Genomic DNA, 19,501 nt, shown 5'->3' with positions numbered 1-19,501 from the left:
CTTTCTCTGCAGGAGACAAGTGCCCTAATCGCAATCCGCCATCATTAGGCCTGTGGGTGTACTTGAACTTTACGCACAAACACACACAGAACACCTCCTGTTTAGCTGCGGGCATGACTTATTAACGATTCAGATTATCGCTGTATTTCCTGAATGAAGGAAATTAGTATTTTTTTTTACTTGCTGAAGAGGCTGTTTGGATGGAACACAGAGTGAACATTTTAATTGAATCAAACTGATAAAGCTTAGGTAGGAAATTTTGTGGAAAAAGCAAAAAAAACCCACAACAAATTCACTGATTTTCACACGTTTTGTTGCATTTATTGAGTCTCTTTTGTCTTTGGGATAAGTCTGTCTTTCTTTTTTGGGGTCGTTTTGCAGTGTAGGCAGTTGTTGCCAATGCTGGAATAGCAACTTTTCCACCATTGAATCAGAAATCAGAAATTTTTACCATCTGAAGTGACATGCACGCTCATCTGCATTTGTCGGACAGCCAATAGGAAAGTCCTCTTCCTGAAAACAGAGCCAAGAGGAGGTACAGAAGGCTAGTTTTCCCTCAGACCAATTTAATTACAATATGTTGAAAGGTTATTATGGAAAAACTGCCTACTCCAGCTTTAACTGAGCTCATAAGTAATTTATTGTGAAATCTCAATGATACCTCTCTGTCTTTCCCTCATTGTCCAAGATTAAACTAACAAGAGTTGTGCAGAGCTTTACCATTTTCCTCCAGGTGTTTTCGGAGGATATAGCTGGTCTCGGTTCCCTCGGAGGTGTAGTCCAGAGGAATGTTTCCGTTGACATCCTGCAGCAGAACATTCACCCCGGCCTTCCACACGCAGGGCAAGAGAAAGCAGAAAAGACACAAACAAACTGTGTATTAGCCGGGGTCATTCATCAGACTTGAATCGATGACAAAGTGGGCACAATTATCTCAGCTTCCCAGAGGCGTATACCTGAGCAGAACCATGGAGACATTAACAGACAATACAGTGAATTAAAGAACTCATTAAATAACTACCCGGGGGGTGGGGGCAGTTAAGAGGGAAGGCTTTGGTTACCTGGATGCATTGGGTGAATGTGTGAGTGTATGTGTGACAAGATTAATGTGAGTTTACTCAACAAGGACGCTGCCAGAGCAGTCTTCTGTTGTAGCATTAGATAACATGGGAGGCCTTCCCTCGGGCTGCTTTAATGACTGTTACTGTGACGACAGCACAGTCGTTGGTCACAATATGGTTATGATTGATTGCTGCTCTTTGGAGGAACTCTGCTGCACTCACTATTTGTGAAAATGCTGCAATGCTTTACCAGTGGAGCAGAAATGTGTACAAGCCATGCAAAATGTACTAATGCAGACTTTCCTTCTGCCCTTTTCATTTTTTATCATCCCCTCTAAAAGTAACATACATCCTTTCAAGTGGGAATTGTTAGCATCCAGCAATAAATCGCTTCCTGTTGTCTGACTTAACCGTAAAAGACGAGCCGCTGTAACGATCGTTGCTGGTCCGGGTCTGATAACAGGGACAGGGGACTCTAAGTGAGGATCCTTATTGAATATTTACAACTAATAGAATTCTAACGACCGAGTTGCAGTGCGGCAAAGAGATTTATGGCCCAGTCCTCAGGCAGACAGAGAGGCAAGGGGTGGGAGGAAAAATAGGAGGAAGAGGGCTGAAAATGCGAGGAGAGAGAGCCAGCTGACAGAGCAACACAAGAGCTGTTAACCTTAGTGCTCTTAAAACCGAGCAGCAAAACCTCAAGGACACCGTGCCTGAAACCCTCAGTGCAACCTTGCAATTCTTAATTGATTTTAAACAGACAACAGTTTTTACCCCCCTACAATTATGAAAAAGGTTTTGCAGATATTCAGAGGACACGTTTTTCATCCGAGAAACGCAGAGTAATTAAAGTGCGATAAAGGCGGCACAATGCTGTCAATTCCAGTTATCAGAGGATACTTTCTGGTGAGCGTTGCGGTTTCATTGTGCACCCATCTGTGTCGTCTATTGGGAGCTGTTTTCGCTCACTTATGAGGGGTTAGTTAGGGGTTAACAAAGGGAATTAATTAACATTAAAAACTATCGGCTGCTGCTTCGTGACTATTCATGAGAAAATAAGAAACCTTATCGCAATGTGAAGCACAGCTTGAAGAGATGAGATGAGTGAGTCAGAGAGAGAGTGCATATTATTATGCCCCCTCCACCCACCGTTACACAGACAAATACACACACACACACACACACACATACATACACACACTCCATCCCCCATCCTTCTTTTACCTTCTCATGTCAAATTTGGACTGCTCTATTTATATTCCTTAGATTTGTGTTTCGCCCCCAAACGGTAATCAACTTCCTCATAAACCTGACAGCTCCACTCAGGGTGCCTCTGTTAACTTGTGGGTGTCTGTTATTGTGGGTGGGTGTTTGTGTGTGTGTGTGAGTGAGTGAGTGAGTGAGTGTGTGTGTGTGCTTTATTGTGGGCAGTAAAGGGCGGTGCTAGCCCAGACAATTCGCTTCAAGGTTCAGTAAAAGTCAATAGGGGCCTGGCTGGATGAAGTCATCAGCTGACAGACAGATATATCTTGCTCTGTCTGTCAGGAGGGCACACCGCTGGCCGCCTTCACTCACAGCTGCACAAAACACAGCTGGGCAAACCTTAAAATGTATGAGGTGTTCTGAGAATCGCTCCGTAAAACTGCAAAACAAAAATACAGTCACATTTTACACCAGGGTATTACAATGTGTCCTTTAAAAGGGACCTACAATCCAGATTTGAACACAGACTATCACTCTCCATTGACTTTGTATTGAAAGAAGGAGCCTACTTGACAATTTCGTCCACTAGCAAAAAACAGAAAAGTGGTCAAAAGCTGCTGTATGGTAAATGCACTACCAACAAGTTAAAGAAGCCAGAATGTTTATTTAAATCTAAATAACCCAAAAACTTAACTTTTAAAAAAGACAGAAGGGTATCATGATATGTTTAAATCTCATAGTTTTAGCTAGAAACAGATATTTTGGTAGCATTTTTGCCCATGGTTGTCTAGACAGTTACATTAAATATAGTTTCAGGATTGCACCGTTTTCCCAATTTTAACTGCTGATGTCTCAAGTCTGTATACGTCTGTATCCACTTCTGTACACTTAAAAGTTTTTTTTTTTTTTTTGGTTCTGCAGTTTATAAAAAATTAGTTCTGGGTTATTTAACCTGTTTGTAGTGCATCTCACCACACAGCTTTTGACCATTTTTCTGTTTTTTGCTAGTGGACGAAATTATGAAGGAGTCAACGAAGTCAATGGAGGGAGATTGTTTTCCCAAAAAATATTTTCAGTATTTCTCACACAACCCATGGCTAGAGTCTCTTTCAGCCCTTATCCTAAAAAGGTAAATTTTGCTCAGATTGGTAAGCGTTTCCACATTTTCCACATCTGTGCTATCTCTGTATTTGTACTTTAAAAAAACTGATATATAAGCTTAAACAGCCAAATACTACACAAATTAACATGTTTCAGCAGGAATTTGATCTGACATTGGAGAGAAATGAACATCATCAGCAATGATGATTACAGATTTCCCCCAGGTTAGCATGTAGCTACATTTAGCAGTGCATGTAACATAAACACTGATGTAATGTGCCTGGAACGACCATATATATATGCCAGACACAAACTGACGTCAACAATAAAAACTTAAACATTAAAACTGTCTCTACAGTTCCCTTTATGGCAAACTGAAGTCTAAGACCAGCAGACACAGATAACGTTGAGGGAAGCATGATGTGTGGCTCATTGATCCAGAGACATTAATCATGTGTCTGAGCTCACATGATAAGTGCTGACAGATATAAACGAGTCGGCGCTGGCTGGCAGCCTCGCTGGCTGCGAGGGGTTAACAAGTTGACTTCTGACCCCGACACGCTCCCCAGCCACAATATGACAAATCCACCTCGGACGTCCTGGAGATGGAAATCTCTTTATACTCCGCTGCGCGTGGTTCATAATGGCAGTTGTTACATGCACTCACTGCCACAGAATCAATAATAACTAGCAGATATGTGCTGAAAGCTTTCCCTGGCGCGACCATGCTGCACAGCCCAGTGCAAATCATCTGAAGCAAAGGGTTCCATTACACTTTCTTAAAATCTGCCCTGTTGTATTGAGAGATGGATTATTTAACTTTCCTAACAAAAATAACATGTATATGGATGTTCAGAATAACTCAAAGATTTCTCTAATAACATAGGCTACTAGCATACTCACACTATTCATTCGACTATTTAGAACCTCAAGTGTCCAGCAAACCCTCAAACTTGACTATCAAAAAGCTGTGACAAAGAAATTTACTAGAAGGAATTAAGCAGTGGTCCTATTATTCTCTACTGATTGCACACAACATCTGTTCTGCTGTGATCTGCCACGCTGCAGTGTTGTGATGTGTTGTAAACAACAGAGGCTGCAGGAAAAACTGTAATTTATCACACTTTTCTTTTAATCAACACAACATTTTTGTCTGTACTTTTTGTTGTTGTGGCAGATCAACCATCATGCGGATTAAAATGCTAATAAGAGAGCATGGTGCATTAGTAACCACTATATAAAAAACGAGGAAGGTTCTGGACCTAAATCAAAGCAGATCGTGGATCATAGGAATATGCAGCTGTTGCTTCATGAACCAGTGTCATGTTTAGAGGAGGGAGGGATGCATTATCAACAGAAACCTCCCCAAAAAATCAACTGGTGTGAAGTGGAGTTCAGTGCAGCCGGGGGCTTGCTGTTAATCGTTTGACTTCAAAGCACTCTGAGTTCAGAAGTTTTAAATTTATCATTTACAAGCAAGGAAAGTGGGTCACTTCTACAACTGTAACCCCACTGGGTTTTTGAACTGTAAGATGAGAAATAACATTTTGGAACAGAACCTCTCCCAGGGATCTAATGATTGCACTGCTACATCTTCCCCAGCATCAGTTAGACAGACAGAAAGTGAGTCTCTCTCTCGGAGAACGACGATCTGACGGAGACGAAAAAGGACAATTAAGAAAAAAATTGTTGATAAACAGACAGGAGACTATTTTTTATCTTCAAGAGTCCATATTTTCAACACTTCGTTTCTCAAGGAGCAACTGAAGCAGAATTAGGGCAAGCCTGTAATTATGTCTAATCACTCACCGCATCGTTTAGTTCAGACTTTTATCAGAAATGAAATTAGAAAGAGATAATTGAGCAACTAGAAGAAGTTAGATGTGATGAGTATTTTGTGGGCTGTGGCTTTGAATAGAAGGGTAGCTGAGATTTAACACATAAAATCAAGAGCATCTGTTGAGGCATACGGATGCTTGTGTATGAGCCAAGACTAACTACACTGGACTATGTAGAAATCTAGAGAGTTCAATCTGGTTTGTTTGATAATCAGACTCTTTCAGCGCTGAATATTATATCAAAACTATTATTCCTAAACACCCCGTCATGTTTCCACTTGCTAAGGGGCAATCCACTGTGCCTCTGAACTGCCAGTTAATCCTACCAGTGTCTCGGTGACCAACATTAACTAGAGCTGGAGCGAGGAATGGCTTTAGGAATGCATTTGGAAACGGGTTGGGAAGAGACAGTTTAGAACTGGCTTACTCCCTCTCCTGCTGTTTGGAGGCAGCAGATAAGAGAATTAACATCACTGCCAAACCGGACACAAAGCGACAATGCACTTCTCATCAACCCCCTCCTCCTTTTTCCCACAAGACAAGCTTGGTAACATCTCTGTCAGCAGAAACCTCAGTGAAGGAGCTGGAGACAGGAAATCAAGGACAGAGAAGAAGAGGAGGAAGGGGAGGGGGAACCACAGGAAGAGATGGAGGAGTAGGACACAATAGATTAGCACATATTAGCAGCACTATTCCTCCCCGTGCCAATCACAGATAAAGCTGCCAGTCAAGCTCCTCTGGCGAGACCACTGTTCCACTTCTCATTAAAACATAAACCCGTTATATTCGGAGGAAAGATCTTCCACTTACAGTTGTGATAAGGCTGCGGTTTGCGAACAGAGCAGAATGACTGGGCACTGGCAGGCTCTGTGGTGGAGGAGATGGGTGTCAAACTGAATGAATAGAAGAAAAGGGATACTGCGTCTCTATCGGAAATATGGCTTGACTGAAGCTATTTTTACCCCTAGACAGGAAGAGCGTTGGGCTTTCCTGCTTATTATACACAAAAAAAGGAAAGTATTCGTCTTACTGCAAATGTGCATCATTTGGGAAATAAATACATTTCAAATCTTCTATATTACTTGGCTAGTCTCCTCACAGCCACATACTGTCTGCATTCTCAATAACAGACACAACCTTCTGGATGTCCTTACCTGTCAGCTTAAAGCACATTCAGGATTCAAGTCAAGTCCTAAATGTAGGCCAGAACTGGAATCATGGCACCAACAAGTCAGTATTTATGTTCTTGAGTTAATGCTGTCAATGTTTTGTCGTATGTTTGGTTGTGTGTTGTCATGAATGGTTGTTGTTGTTTTTAATTATTATATGCATTCATTTTAATTTCTTAAACTGTAACATGTAGTTCTAAATGCTCTTTTATGCTCAATGTTTGAAATGTTTATGGATGCAGCCTTCTCTCCGTAGTCTGTGTTAATTTCATCCATATTTGTTCATGTTTGTCTGTTCATTTGCTATTGTATGAACTCTCAGATGTACGTCACTTTGTATAAAAGCGTCTGCTTTATGAAATTCTAACAACATTGTATCTTATTGAAATGGATGAAACAGAGCTGTACAACTGGAAATCGTGAGGGGAAATGTAGCAAAATGTTAAAGGCAAAACTATAGGATACAATGAGGAAAACATTTTAATAAGGGTGGAACTTTGGCATGATATTACAATAAAAAAAGAAACGTGTCGCAATGTATTTAATGCTTCTAAGCCTCTGCTTTTGTCTTGAGAAGAGATTATTGTGACCTCCTCCACCTCCGCCATGTTTTCTGTTGTCTGAAAGTTTTGACTCTTAGCTGAGCTGCCCTTCTCTGGATGCACAGTACCAGTTAAATGTTTGGACACACCTTCTCATTCAATGTTTTTTTTATTTTTATTATTTTCAACATTGTAGATTAATACTGAAGACATCAAAACTATGAAAGAACACATGTGGAATTATGTAGTAAAAACAAAAGTGGTAATCGAACCAGAATATGTTTTATATTTTAGATTCTTCGCAGTAGCCACCTTTTGCTTTGCACACTTCTGGTATTTTCTCAGTCAGCTTCATGAGGCGATCAACTGGAATGGTTTTCAATTAACACCTTGTTAATAAAGAGTTAATTTGCGGAATTTCTTGCCTTCTTAATGTGTTTGAAACTACCAAAGCAAAAGGGGGGCTGCCTTGAAGAATCTAATCTAACACTTTTTTGTTTACTTCATAATTCCTCATCTGTTCCATAATAGTTTTGATGTCTTTAATATAAATCTACTATGTAGAAAATATAATAAAATGTATATATTGATCAATTATATGCCAATGTAAGGGACCCATGGAGATATGTGGGCAGTCATGTTTACATCATTTGGAATAAAAGCATCTATTATCGTATGTAAAGGCAGCATATATGAGGCTACATGGTAGCTTGAATGCCCATCAAGGGACAGGTGTTAGAAAATAACTTTAGCTATACACACATTTGTATGAAATTGGAGACTGCTTACACAGCTGTCAATGTTTCTCCGTATTTGTCCCTCACAAATATTCTAACAAATAAAAATAAACAATCTCACAGGCATTCACAAGGGCATAACACACACAGGCAGAAGTTTATGTAGTCAAATAAAATAGCACTTAGTATCAAAGGACATTCAAGCTGTGAAAGCTGAAGAAATGTTTGGTGTTGCTAAAGTAAGCTGAAAAAAATGTTTCAACTTTTCACAGTGTTAAATGTGATTTGATTTGATTTTTTCCACCAATAATTAGTTTTCCTCTCTCGTTCTTTACCCTCTGCTCTATCCTAACAGGGCTCTGTGTAAATATGACCTCATTTACGAGAAACTGGTTCTGTGTTGGTAGTGACTGGGAGACATTTAGTTACTGCCTCCCAGGGAGCAGTATTAAATCTCTCGCTCTCCTCTCACATGCTGCTGCCTATCATGAAAGCATAACTCACTGCATAAATTGCATTTGGCGTATCTATATCACATGCTGCTCTACGAACTAGGCAGCCTGCATGAGTCTTTGCTTCGAGGGAAATTAAATGAATGCAAATACGCAAACGCTCAACGTACACATGAAGCAACAGTGACACAGCCACTACAGGCTGACAGATCCGCTATGTGCACCCTTTGCATCTGCTGGCAGCTCTTCAAACACATCCATTCCTCTCAGGAGCGTCTCTGTCCTGCCCCGCAGACAGACAGACAGACAGCAATCACCCAGGACCCAATCAGCAGAACCAGGCTGTACTGGATTCTATGGAGCTCCAGACTGTAGTTAACCCTCGCTGGGTCTAATCAACACAGGCAGAACTGACTCAGCCCACTGAGTGACTGGGCTGGATGTGCATGCCCTCCCCTGCAGCTGGCCCTGTTCTCGTTATGGACCTAATCAGTACAACCACAGCTCTTGTCAAGACAGACACGACAAGAGCTGGAAACATCCTCCACAGAGTGCGCTCTCTCTTTGATATCATGCTAATGCCCAGATTCTAAATATTCTGTGATGCAGCTGGGTTTGTGAGGGAATGGAAAGTCGTGTTTCAAACCCTCAGTAATCCAAAACCCCTCATCAATGCAGGACACTCCACTCGGACAGAAAATTCTGGATGACTAATGTGAATACAGCCGCTGGTTTAAAGCTGATTCAAAACATGGAGTTAGTATGCCGAGCCACTCCAAAACACTAATCTAATTTGTAGCTGACACGCTTGGAATTGCAAGGATCCACGAGAATATTACTAAATAACAAAAAGTGTGTCTGTGTGTTTGTGTCACCCCTCTCAGTATACCCCATGTTCATGTTTAATAATAATAATAATACATTTTACTTATAGAGCGCTTTACATAGTACTCAAAGACGTTTTAAAGTGAAAATACAGTTACAAATTAAAACAAACAATTAAAATCAACAGCATTGGTCATGAATTAAAATAAGTTCTGAACAGGTGGGTTTTGACAAGTTTTTGTTGTGTTTCCATGTGTGTTTCTTACCAGCAGCAACAGCAGCACCACATCTGCATGGTCACATACGCACGCCACATGCAGGGCAGTCCACAGGTCCTCGTCCTGCAGGTTGACATTCAGGCCTCGTTCGATCAGAAGTTCCGCAGCGAACACGTTGTCGTGGCGAGCGCACTGCAGAATGCAAGCACAGGAGATTTCCCTATTATTGCTTCGCTGAGATGTGTATTTCCTGAAGCACAGCTAAATATAACAGCACACATGAGTGGTTCAGTACATAATAATTAATATATGAGAAGAAATGTACTGTACGGGGATTGTAACAATTACAGACTTGTATTGCCACAGGGGTAACATGCTAAATGATAAAAAGGCATGGAAAGCAGTTGTTGGGAAGTTTTTTTCTGCAACATCTTCTTAATGAATTGACATTTTGCAGTTTTACCATTTGCAGTTTTTATCTACTGGAGAGAGAAACTTTCGGAAGACAGTTTGAGAAACCACCACTACAGAGGAGTATTGAAAACATGAGTGCAGATTGTATTTTAATGAAGTACTAATTAATTCATTTAAAATGGGATGGCCAATATGATGACACAATAAAAAATGTCTGTATATAATACAAATAATTATGTTGTTAAAGTTGTTTGATCAATTTACACTACTATAAATGATTACTATACTATAAAAAAATTACATTTACCTTGTTATACGACGTTATCAATATTACCAAATTTAATGGGAGGTGGTTTAAACTACTGTATAAATTAACAGATTCAATGCAGCTGTAACTGCATTAGAATACAACTGTAGATACAAATTACTTTACAAATTATGATTCTAGGGCGTACAGATAATGCTTCTCCTTAAATTAAATTTGTGATAAAACTAATATTAATATTTTTCTGTGGGGACAAAGGCCATTCACACAAAATAACCATGTAGTTTAAGGTCAAGATTGATTTGGGGAGGGTTTGACACCGATTCCAAAAAAAGTTGGGAGTTACTTTAAAATCTAGATAAAACAGAATGCAATAATTTGCTAATCCCTTGTGACATTTATTCAGTGACATTGTTATTTTCAAACTGATAAACTTTTTTTTTGCAAATATGCACTCTGAATTCTGAATTTGAAGCATTCTGTCTTTATTAACATCTTATGACTTTTTTGGATTGGGGTTGTATGTTGTATAACTGTCAAAAAACAGGGTGTGTGTGTGTGTGTGTGTGTGTGTGTGTGTGTGTGTGTGTGTGTGTGTGTGTGTGAGTGTATCTTACCAGGTGTAGCAAGGATCCCCCAGAAGAGATGGGGGTGTTGAGGTCTGCTCCCTCCTTCAGGAGACGCAACACTGTAACACAGCACATAATCGAATGTTAACACCTGCTGTGTGTGAAGACAGACGGGGCGCTAAGGGCACGATGTAAAGATGAATAAACACTGACACGTACACGCACGCACACAGACTGATCTGTGCCATTCACTATCAAGACCAATATGTGTCAAGTGTCCTCTGACTGTCCTTGACACGGCAGCGTGTCTCAGTGTCAAGGCTGAGCGTCTTTGGGAGCTCCTCGCTCCGGCAGCGGGTCAGAAAGCCTCTGGGTTACACACATTCACATCACACACTGAGAGCTCCAGTGAGCCGCGCAACCCACTCACACACTGACACAGATCTACTGAGGAAAACACAAACCGCTACAAACAAGTTCACGCAGCCAGACACAAACAAATGAGCAGAGAGTCGTAGGCTAAACAAGGTCAAAAGTGATTTTACTGAAATATTATTTATTCAGCATGTACAAAAAGCGCACGAGAACACAGCAGGAAACCGACAGAGAGAGAGCGAGAGTGTGTGTGTGTGTGTGTGTGTGTGTGTGTGTGTGTTTACTGGACTGTGTGACAGATAAATAAAGCAGGATGAACAAACAAGAGAGAGGGAGGTGCAGCACTGTGGTTTGGACATATGTGATTTCACTGACACTGACAGCATTGGATGGGTAGTGACTAGAAGAACCCTGGAAGACTTTCGACCAGCAAAAACAGTCACGCAATCCCACCACACACACACACACACACACACACACACACACACACACACACAAACACTGGAGTCTTTAAGTAAAGTAAATGGCTCTGAGGACAGTAACCATGGTAATTATGGTAATTCCAGTTAATGAACCCTGTTGATGACCCCCATGAGGTCATTTCACTTAAAGGGTCATTATGGTAAAAGGCATGCTTAAATACCACATTGAACCCACACACACACACACACACACATACACCAAGCATGTTTTAAAAGCAGTAGATGCTGGTTATTAATCCTATCTTTATCCGAATGTATTACCATCACTATATATAGGGATGTTATAATTAGGGATGGGTACCTTTCACATTTGAAACGATACGGTACCGATACCCGGTACCTGGGAATCGGTACCGGTACTCAACGGTACCAATTTTCGGTACTTTTACGTTTGTTTATGTGGTATAAATGTTAATTTGTTTAATAATAAAATCTAATTTTTTCAATTCAACATATTTATTTCTCAAAATATAAACTTTAAAAAATATATCAAAACAATATAACATCCAGGATGAGCAGTGCTTTATTGTTGAGTGAACGTGCATTTTGTAACATGAAGGTTGCAGTGTTATCAAAGGATGCAGAGGAGCGCTCTCAGGTGGCAAGTGCACGGAGGAAAAAAAAAAAAAAAAGGTTGCAAGTGCACGTGTGATATGTTGTGATGACGTCATAGCTGTGTGGCGCAGCACCGGTCAGACTGTATTGTGGGCATGGAATAAACAAAGTTGAGTCGGGCTGCTCTGTGCACATATCGAGGATGACGTAGGAGTCCTAGGGATTTAATTTCAGCGAGGCAGTTTGGAGTAAAGTGGCCGGTAATATTCCTGAGTTGAAGAGCGGAGTATTAGCGGAGGACCAGAGATGTAGCAGCTAGCTGCTAGCTGTTAATGACTGGTCTACAGAAGAATGGAGAGAGCAAACGGAGTAAGAAAGGTCCAATCTGGAGGCAGACGAAGGCCAAGCCTGGGTAGAGACATTGGAGGGATAGCAGCTGGCGGCTAGCAGGCCTAGAGCCGGCTGTTCGTCTCTGCGCCGCGGTGGAAGAGTGCAGCAGCTAGTGGCTAGTGGCCGCGGTGAGCAGACAGGACCAGACGAGGAGGTAAATAAAAAAAGAAAAAATAGTGCGATCGTCAGCACGCTTGTTAATCAAAGACGTTAAATGAAAACAGGTTGAAATCAATGATCAGTTTAAAGGTAACGCCGTTAAGTACCGTTTGATTTTACATGAATCGGTACTCGGTAGTACCGACGGAATTCGGTCGGTACCTATAAAAGTACCGAATTCGGTACCCATCCCTAGTCATAATGAAGTAAAAGGGGGATCAAATAAACTGCACTTGCAATGTATGCAATGCAATACAACAAAGCCACAATATGGCTTTCAATTACAATTACCACTTTGTGGTTGCACGCCAATCAAGTTGCAGTTTATTTCCATGTCTGTAGCCATGACAGAAGACAATACTTCAAACGTGGAAACATCTTCAACCCAACAGTACAGATAGAAATCTACAAAGCCACCAGTTTTGAGGTGGTTACTAAAGATTAGTGTCACCAATTCCGTGTCTGACCAAATGTGAAACATGGTCACACTTCTGTTCCTGAGTTATGGCATTGAAAAATGTCTAGAAAGGTGTTTTTGCTGAAGATTATGATGTCACAGTGAAGTTCACCTTTGACTTTTAGGGTATTAAATGTCATTCTTCATATTTTAATCCTATTAAACATTTGTGAGAATTTTGTCATAATTAGCCTATTTATTCTTGATTAATACCCAAAAACTGAAATTCCCACAAGGCGTTCTTGACATATCATGTTCATGAGATTGAGACTGACAAGACCTTTGAGCACCAAAATCTGATCAGTTATCCTTGAGGATAACTTGATATCTGTGCCAAATTTGAAGAAAATAATGCTTCTGGCTGGCACAGAGACAGAAAACTAGCATATATTTAAATTAACTTGAAAACTTTGACTAAGTCTCAATAATAACTTAACATATTCCTCTATTTTTGAATCGTTAACCTTCATTAACAAGCTACAACTGTTATACTATGTACCAAACTTTCTGGTTCTGACTGATCCCACAAATGTTTGATCACTGCTGCAAGCATGAGCATAAGGAGCAAAGTTTGTCAAGTGTGGTGGTGGCTTGGTTCTCTCTATTTTTATATGATGTCAATGCAGTAGGTAAGGATTTTGAACTCTTGGTTGAATACAATTATTTCACTCTGAGAGCCTGTGATGGATGTGTTTCAATACTTGTTGACATTTTATAGACTAAGCAATAATTGATATTAACCTAAAAAATAAATAATTGTGAGTTGAGAAACAGTTTGAGAAACAGCTAAAAACTGAAAAATATACAATTTACAAAGATATGAAAAAAGGAAAGCATCAAATTGTAACATTAAAGAGTAATGTTTAGTATTCCTATTGCAAAACTTACCTAAACATTTCCCAATCATAATGGTATCATTAGTTAATCATCCGTCTATTGACAAATAACTTAATAATCATTTAGGAAGCGCATGCACACATACCAAACAGGCCAAACACATACTGTAGACAGACGTTTCTCCACTCTTCTAATGGCTTTTAGAGCGTGATGGCCTTTAAATGGTTGATGAGAAACAAACTGGCTAACCTTTCAGTCAATCAGCACAATTATCTCCCGCCTCCTGCACGTACTGTCGGGCTCAGACTGTAAACCACCAATCAAGGCTCATCTAGCACTAAAGTCGTTACCAGGGAATAGAATTCTCTTGCTTTTGTGTCCATCAAACAGTACATTACAGAGCTTTTTTTAAGCATGTGCTATATCACATGATTATCAAGTGCATATCTAAGTGCTTCTTGTTCCCCCAGTACTCACATATAAGTGCTGGTACATGCTGTACTGGTGCAACACTAGTACAAAAGATTACATTGTACATTATTGCTGATTCACAGCATGACCAAATTAACGATGCATGGTAAGTGTCAGTAGTCAGAAGAGTCTCTGCTCTGTTAAACTTCCCATCTGTTACTTGTTGGTGTTTGATAGAAGACTCCACCAGAGTTTTATGGCACTTTATTGAGTGTGTCTAAAGAGAGGTCGAAGGTCAAGAGCATCATATTGACCCGCAGGCAGTTAAAGAAAAAAGGCTAAGCGTTTGTCTGGCAATATGGCCATTGGGAATCAATGGTACAGTTGTAGCACTGGCGGACTGGTCAAGAAGACCAACTACTCCCGACCCTAATCCATGTATCCACTGTGTCTATTTGCTTTTTGCAGTACATTTGCCAGCTTTATTAGGTTGACATTCAAACCCTGTGATTTCTAAAATAATATTCAGGAGTTAATATGAACAATGAAACAGGTTAACCATAATTTAATGGTTCCTCCCTGTCTTACTGGTAATCAAATCCCTTTGTACAGTGCTTCCATTGAAATTAGCTTAAGCTAATATGAGTTTTCAGCTGTGTGACTAGCTCTCCACAGCAAAGAAACAAAAGAGAAAAAAACTGTGAATTTGGCATGAATCTTATTCATTTTTCTGACTCCCAGTCTCGCACCCCTGAGGCTCACATTAGTTGCATATAAACATTGAAATACAACAATTTTGCGCAGAATAAGCTCTACAGATTTTGTCCTCCACCTTTACCATCTTGAGAGTGGATTTCTTAAAGGCCAGTATGAACCAGAACAATGATTACAGTTTCAATGTGGGCATACAAGAATCAAGATACACTTGAAAAGATACTTTCAAACTCATGGTTTGTCATCATATTACAGCATTGTTCCATTTACCAAGAGCATACCTTTGATAACTATCTAGTTAAGAGCAAAAAAAGTGTTCACTATATCAAAGTGTCGCAGGTTTACAGTACGGAGTGTTTATTTCTGTTGTGATGTAGTTGAAAGGCCGAGGGAACACAGGTCATCACAGAGATTTATATCTTTAGAACAGCTATATTATGTTCGTCCCACAGCAACAACAGTAATTTTCTCTCAATGTTAAATCTTTATATGTCAGTTGGTGTTTGATTATATGCTGATCTCAGGCTTTGGTCTTGAAAGAGTGTGTGTGTGTGTGTGTGTACATGTCCTTCTCACATAGTGAGGACCTAAACACTTATTTGACCAACAGAGTGAGGAATTTTTTGGGAAGTGAGGACATTTTGGTCGGCCCTCACTTCAGTAAAAAGGTCTGTTTGAGGGTTAAGGCTTGGATTTAAAGGGATAGTTTGGATGTTTTGAAGTGAGGTTGTATGAGGTACTTACTCAAAGTCAATACATTCTGTGTAGTAGGTGATGGTCTGCGCACACACTGGACTGTCACAAAACTTATTTTAACCATATAAACAAAGGCACAGTCTAAAAATGTTATACTTGTTTATGTGTACACTATATTAACGATATGTCCACCAATTTTTGTTGCTATTCATAGCGTCATTTGGCACTACTTTCTCTCAACCACAGAACTCACTTGTTCTTCTTCTGCATATTCCCACTCATAAAGATATCCTTTTGTCTCCATATTGAACGGCATTTCATCGTCACTGTCATCGTCCTTCGTTTTTATTGTCTTGTATTTGTTGTCTGTTACAAAACCTAGTGACTGGATTCAGACGCTGCACTTATATAGGACCATGGAAGTTCTACGGTTGAGAGAAAGTAGTGCCAAATGAAACAGCTGTGGCAAGCAACAAAAATTAGTGGACATATTGTTAATATAGCATACACATGAACAGGTATAACATTTTTAGGGTGCACCTTTGCTTAGGTTATACATTTTGTGACAGGCACCATCTGCAGTGTGTTTCCTGCCTGAAACACGCTTCTGGTTCTCCAAACTGGGAAGTTGCAGACCATAATCTACTATACAGAAGACATCGACTGTGGGTAAGCACCTCATACAAACCAATTAAAGAAATTTGAACTGTCCCTTAAATGTTAAGGTTACAACCGGTTCAGGTGAGGGTTAGAGTATGGGTTTAGGCGTTTACTTGTGATTAAGATTGGGGTAAGGGGCCAGGAAATATGTTACATCAATGAGGGTCTTCACAAACAATAGTACAAGGATGTGTGCTACCCCTCTTTCAGGACGCTGCAGATAGGGGCACAGAGAGTGGGCGCAAAGCAAAGTCTGCTGTCATTTTGTGGAAAATTGCAAAACAGCTGTTTGAGACATATGTGGAGTTTCCATGGCAACCAGTTAGGAACTGGTTGCAGAGTGGAAAATAGAGAGAGAGAGAGAGAGAGAGAGAGAGAGAGAGAGAGAGAGAGGAAGTGAAGATGAGAGAGAGGGAGAAGTCTAAATAAGGTATAGATTAATTGGCGTGTAAGGAAGTGCAGCTCAAACCACGTAAAAACAGTTAATTAGTACTTTTCAGATTCCCTGACAACTCACCTGCTCACATTGAAATGTATGCTGTCATTCAGAGTGAGATTTTGTCCTCAACCTGTCTTAATGTTTGTGTAATACCTGAATGCAGCTTTTCTTGCCTACACAGACAAATTGCAAAGTAAGAACACTTGACAGTTAAAATAAAACATGAGCACTCTATGCTAAGGAATAATATCACAGTCCTCCATAGAAAGTAAGTGATAACAACATAATTAGTTGTTGAACTTGACATGGTTGAAGTAGATATGACACTGCATGCTGTTTAGATCCAGCAGAAGATTAAATGTACTTTTATTCATTCCTCTGTTTGATTCTTTGGCTCGGCTTTATCTTACTGGACCGTGATATTCCATGAATTTAATAAATTCCCTGTAATGTATCCTCCATAATATGCCACTTGCAGCAGTATTGCCAATTTTCTTCATCTAGCGATCACACATATTCTCCCCATGTACAGCATTAGTCCTTGGCAGGCCTATATGAGATTCTGTTCAAATCCCTCACCCTTATAAATGCTCCTGTCTCTTTGGCCCTTATCACACAGTCATAGTCACAAGAGGCACTGTCTCACCTCACTGCCCCATGTTTTTGAAATGAGCTTTGACATTTTTCCAAGGTTTCGATCCTGATGAAAAAAGGTACTTGTACGGTTTTCCAATAATGCTTAACTCTAAATGCAGATTATCGTATGATGAGTTCTGTAAAATGGAACAAGCGTCTCCTGCCCACTTGTGAAGAAATTAGATGATTTTTTAGATGTAAGGTGTTAAACGGCTCTGCAACAATGTCATACATTTAAAGCAAACACGCCAGGGTGTTAATGCATTTTCACGGGATAATGTTTGAAAGGACTTATCTGCAAAACCTTTTCAGTAGGTTAACTCACAACGTTGTGTGAACAGCCTCTAAGATAAAGCAAAATTATATATATATATATATATATATATATATATATATATATATATATATACATATATATACATATATATACATATATATACATACATATATATATACATATATATACATACATATATATACATATATATACACAAATATATATACATACATATATATATATATACATACATATATACATATATATACACACATATATATATATACATATATATATATATATACACATATATATATATATTTGCACAATAATAACACCATGACTATGTGCTCCAAAATCAAAACCATTTGTAACCATGATAAATAAGTACAATGTACAATGATAAATAGCATTGTATTGCACTATATGTCATACATGTCATGTGCAGTCTATTGTGGTCCTGCACCTTGAGTTGAGCTGATTTCAGTTTTTTCTGTTCCAGTCTTGGGTACAAGCTGAAACCAGTGTAATTTTATGCACAACGGCCGAGGCGGCATTTGTCACTATGACACTGCATCAGCAACCTGGGCCCACAGTGTCACAGCACTAAATAGTTCAAGCAAGTAGTGTGTTATCTTCCACACAAGCTGCATTTTACTGAGCATTTCTGAAGCTCAAGCACAGGAGAGTTTTTGCTGTGGTATGAAATAAAACAGCTGAGGTCTAGATCAGTAAGCCACCAGGTGTACGTAGATGTATATAGATGTCAAAATACATAAAAATAGCTTTAATGTATTCAACTACTTTAGCCATATTGCTGTAGCTTAGCTTGCAATAATTCTTTGGGAGAAAACATTAGCTTCAGTGAGTTGAAGCTTCAGTTAATGTAGAGTAATTGGTAGCTTAGCTCACTATACTTAACAGCTTGCCCAACACTGGTTAGTTAATCAGTAACATGACAAGGTAATTAACATAATATACCTCTTAATAAACAGACGAATGGATCCAATGTGCCTGACAGGCTATATGCAATATACTGCCGAAGCGAGCCGACAACATAAAGGAGATCCCATTTCAGTAGAGTCATTTTTTGATTAGAAAGTTTTTGGGGTGACAAGATGAGACAAGGCAGAGTTAGTTGGGCCGCATTCAGAGTGCAGGCGAATCTCATTCAAATCAGATTCCTACTCAAATCCAATTTTTAGGGCTGACTGTCCATACTGTTTTTAGCAAATTTCCAAATTGGATATGGCTCTGTTCAGACTGGGCCACATTATTGACTGATCTAACAGGTTGCTGTAGTAACGGCGTCAGAGCTCCTGACGTGCCGCGTAGAGTGATGTCCCGGACAGTCAAAACCGAGTGTTTGGAGCGGTTCAGACTGAGACGCATCTGTCCAAATCGATTTGAAACTACCTCCTGAAGGTGGTTTCGATCCGGTCTGCAAAAATCGGATTCCATATGATTTGTGACTGTTCAGTCTGAACGAGGCCTTAGGTTCAAGGTTAGGTAGGTGCAATACTGCCACAGAGTGGGCTGGAGTTGCAAAAACGTTCTTTAATTGGGTTGCTCAGTTTTTATACATTCCCATTAGGCGTGGCTGCTGAGTAAAATGCAACACCTAGTGGTAGTATTTGGTATAATGGTCTGGTCTTGTGTTCAGCTTAACATTTAACCAGTTTGTTTTTTTCACAATGGCCCAACCCTAACTGTAGCTGTAGTGTTCCTTTAAGGCTTGCTATCATTGTAACCTGGTGGATATCTCATTGGTGAAATGACACTCTTTCTCCAGCCTACAGACTGATTAGGAAAATGTCATTGCTTGTTTGTGAATGCTTTTTAAAAATGCTCGGCTATATTTGGCGTTAAGTGTCACTTACTCTATTCTCTTCCCTCCTGGCTTTAATTGAAAGACTCAAACATGGCAGAACACTTCTAAATTGAATGTCATCCTCAAACTGAACAGTGTCGACAACCATGAGAAAGCGAGTTCACAGAGTACTTTCCTTTTTTCATGCT

General features: G+C 39.7%; 1 protein-coding gene across 2 annotated transcripts in view; it reads right to left on the bottom strand.

The window, feature by feature from the left end:
• The window catches only part of myo16 (myosin XVI), a 100,156-nt gene that overhangs the window by 69,881 nt on the left and 10,774 nt on the right, over window positions 1–19,501 (bottom strand). For both annotated transcript variants that reach the window (XR_009395007.1, XM_059342580.1), the window contains exons 3-5: window positions 10,443–10,513; window positions 9,195–9,338; window positions 721–829 (exon numbers count right to left, since the gene is read on the bottom strand). Coding sequence is in view for 1 of the 2 variants with exons in the window: in XM_059342580.1 (XP_059198563.1) it covers window positions 721–829; window positions 9,195–9,338; window positions 10,443–10,513 (324 nt within the window). In the remaining variant the exon portion in view is untranslated. The remainder of the gene's footprint in view (window positions 1–720; window positions 830–9,194; window positions 9,339–10,442; window positions 10,514–19,501) is intronic.

The sequence above is a fragment of the Centropristis striata genome, chromosome 10, assembly GCF_030273125.1.
Source record: "Centropristis striata isolate RG_2023a ecotype Rhode Island chromosome 10, C.striata_1.0, whole genome shotgun sequence".
NCBI classification, from domain to species: domain Eukaryota; kingdom Metazoa; phylum Chordata; class Actinopteri; order Perciformes; family Serranidae; genus Centropristis; species Centropristis striata.
The sequence above is the reverse complement of the archived record's forward strand: the minus strand, read 5'-3'. Positions and strand labels throughout refer to the sequence as shown.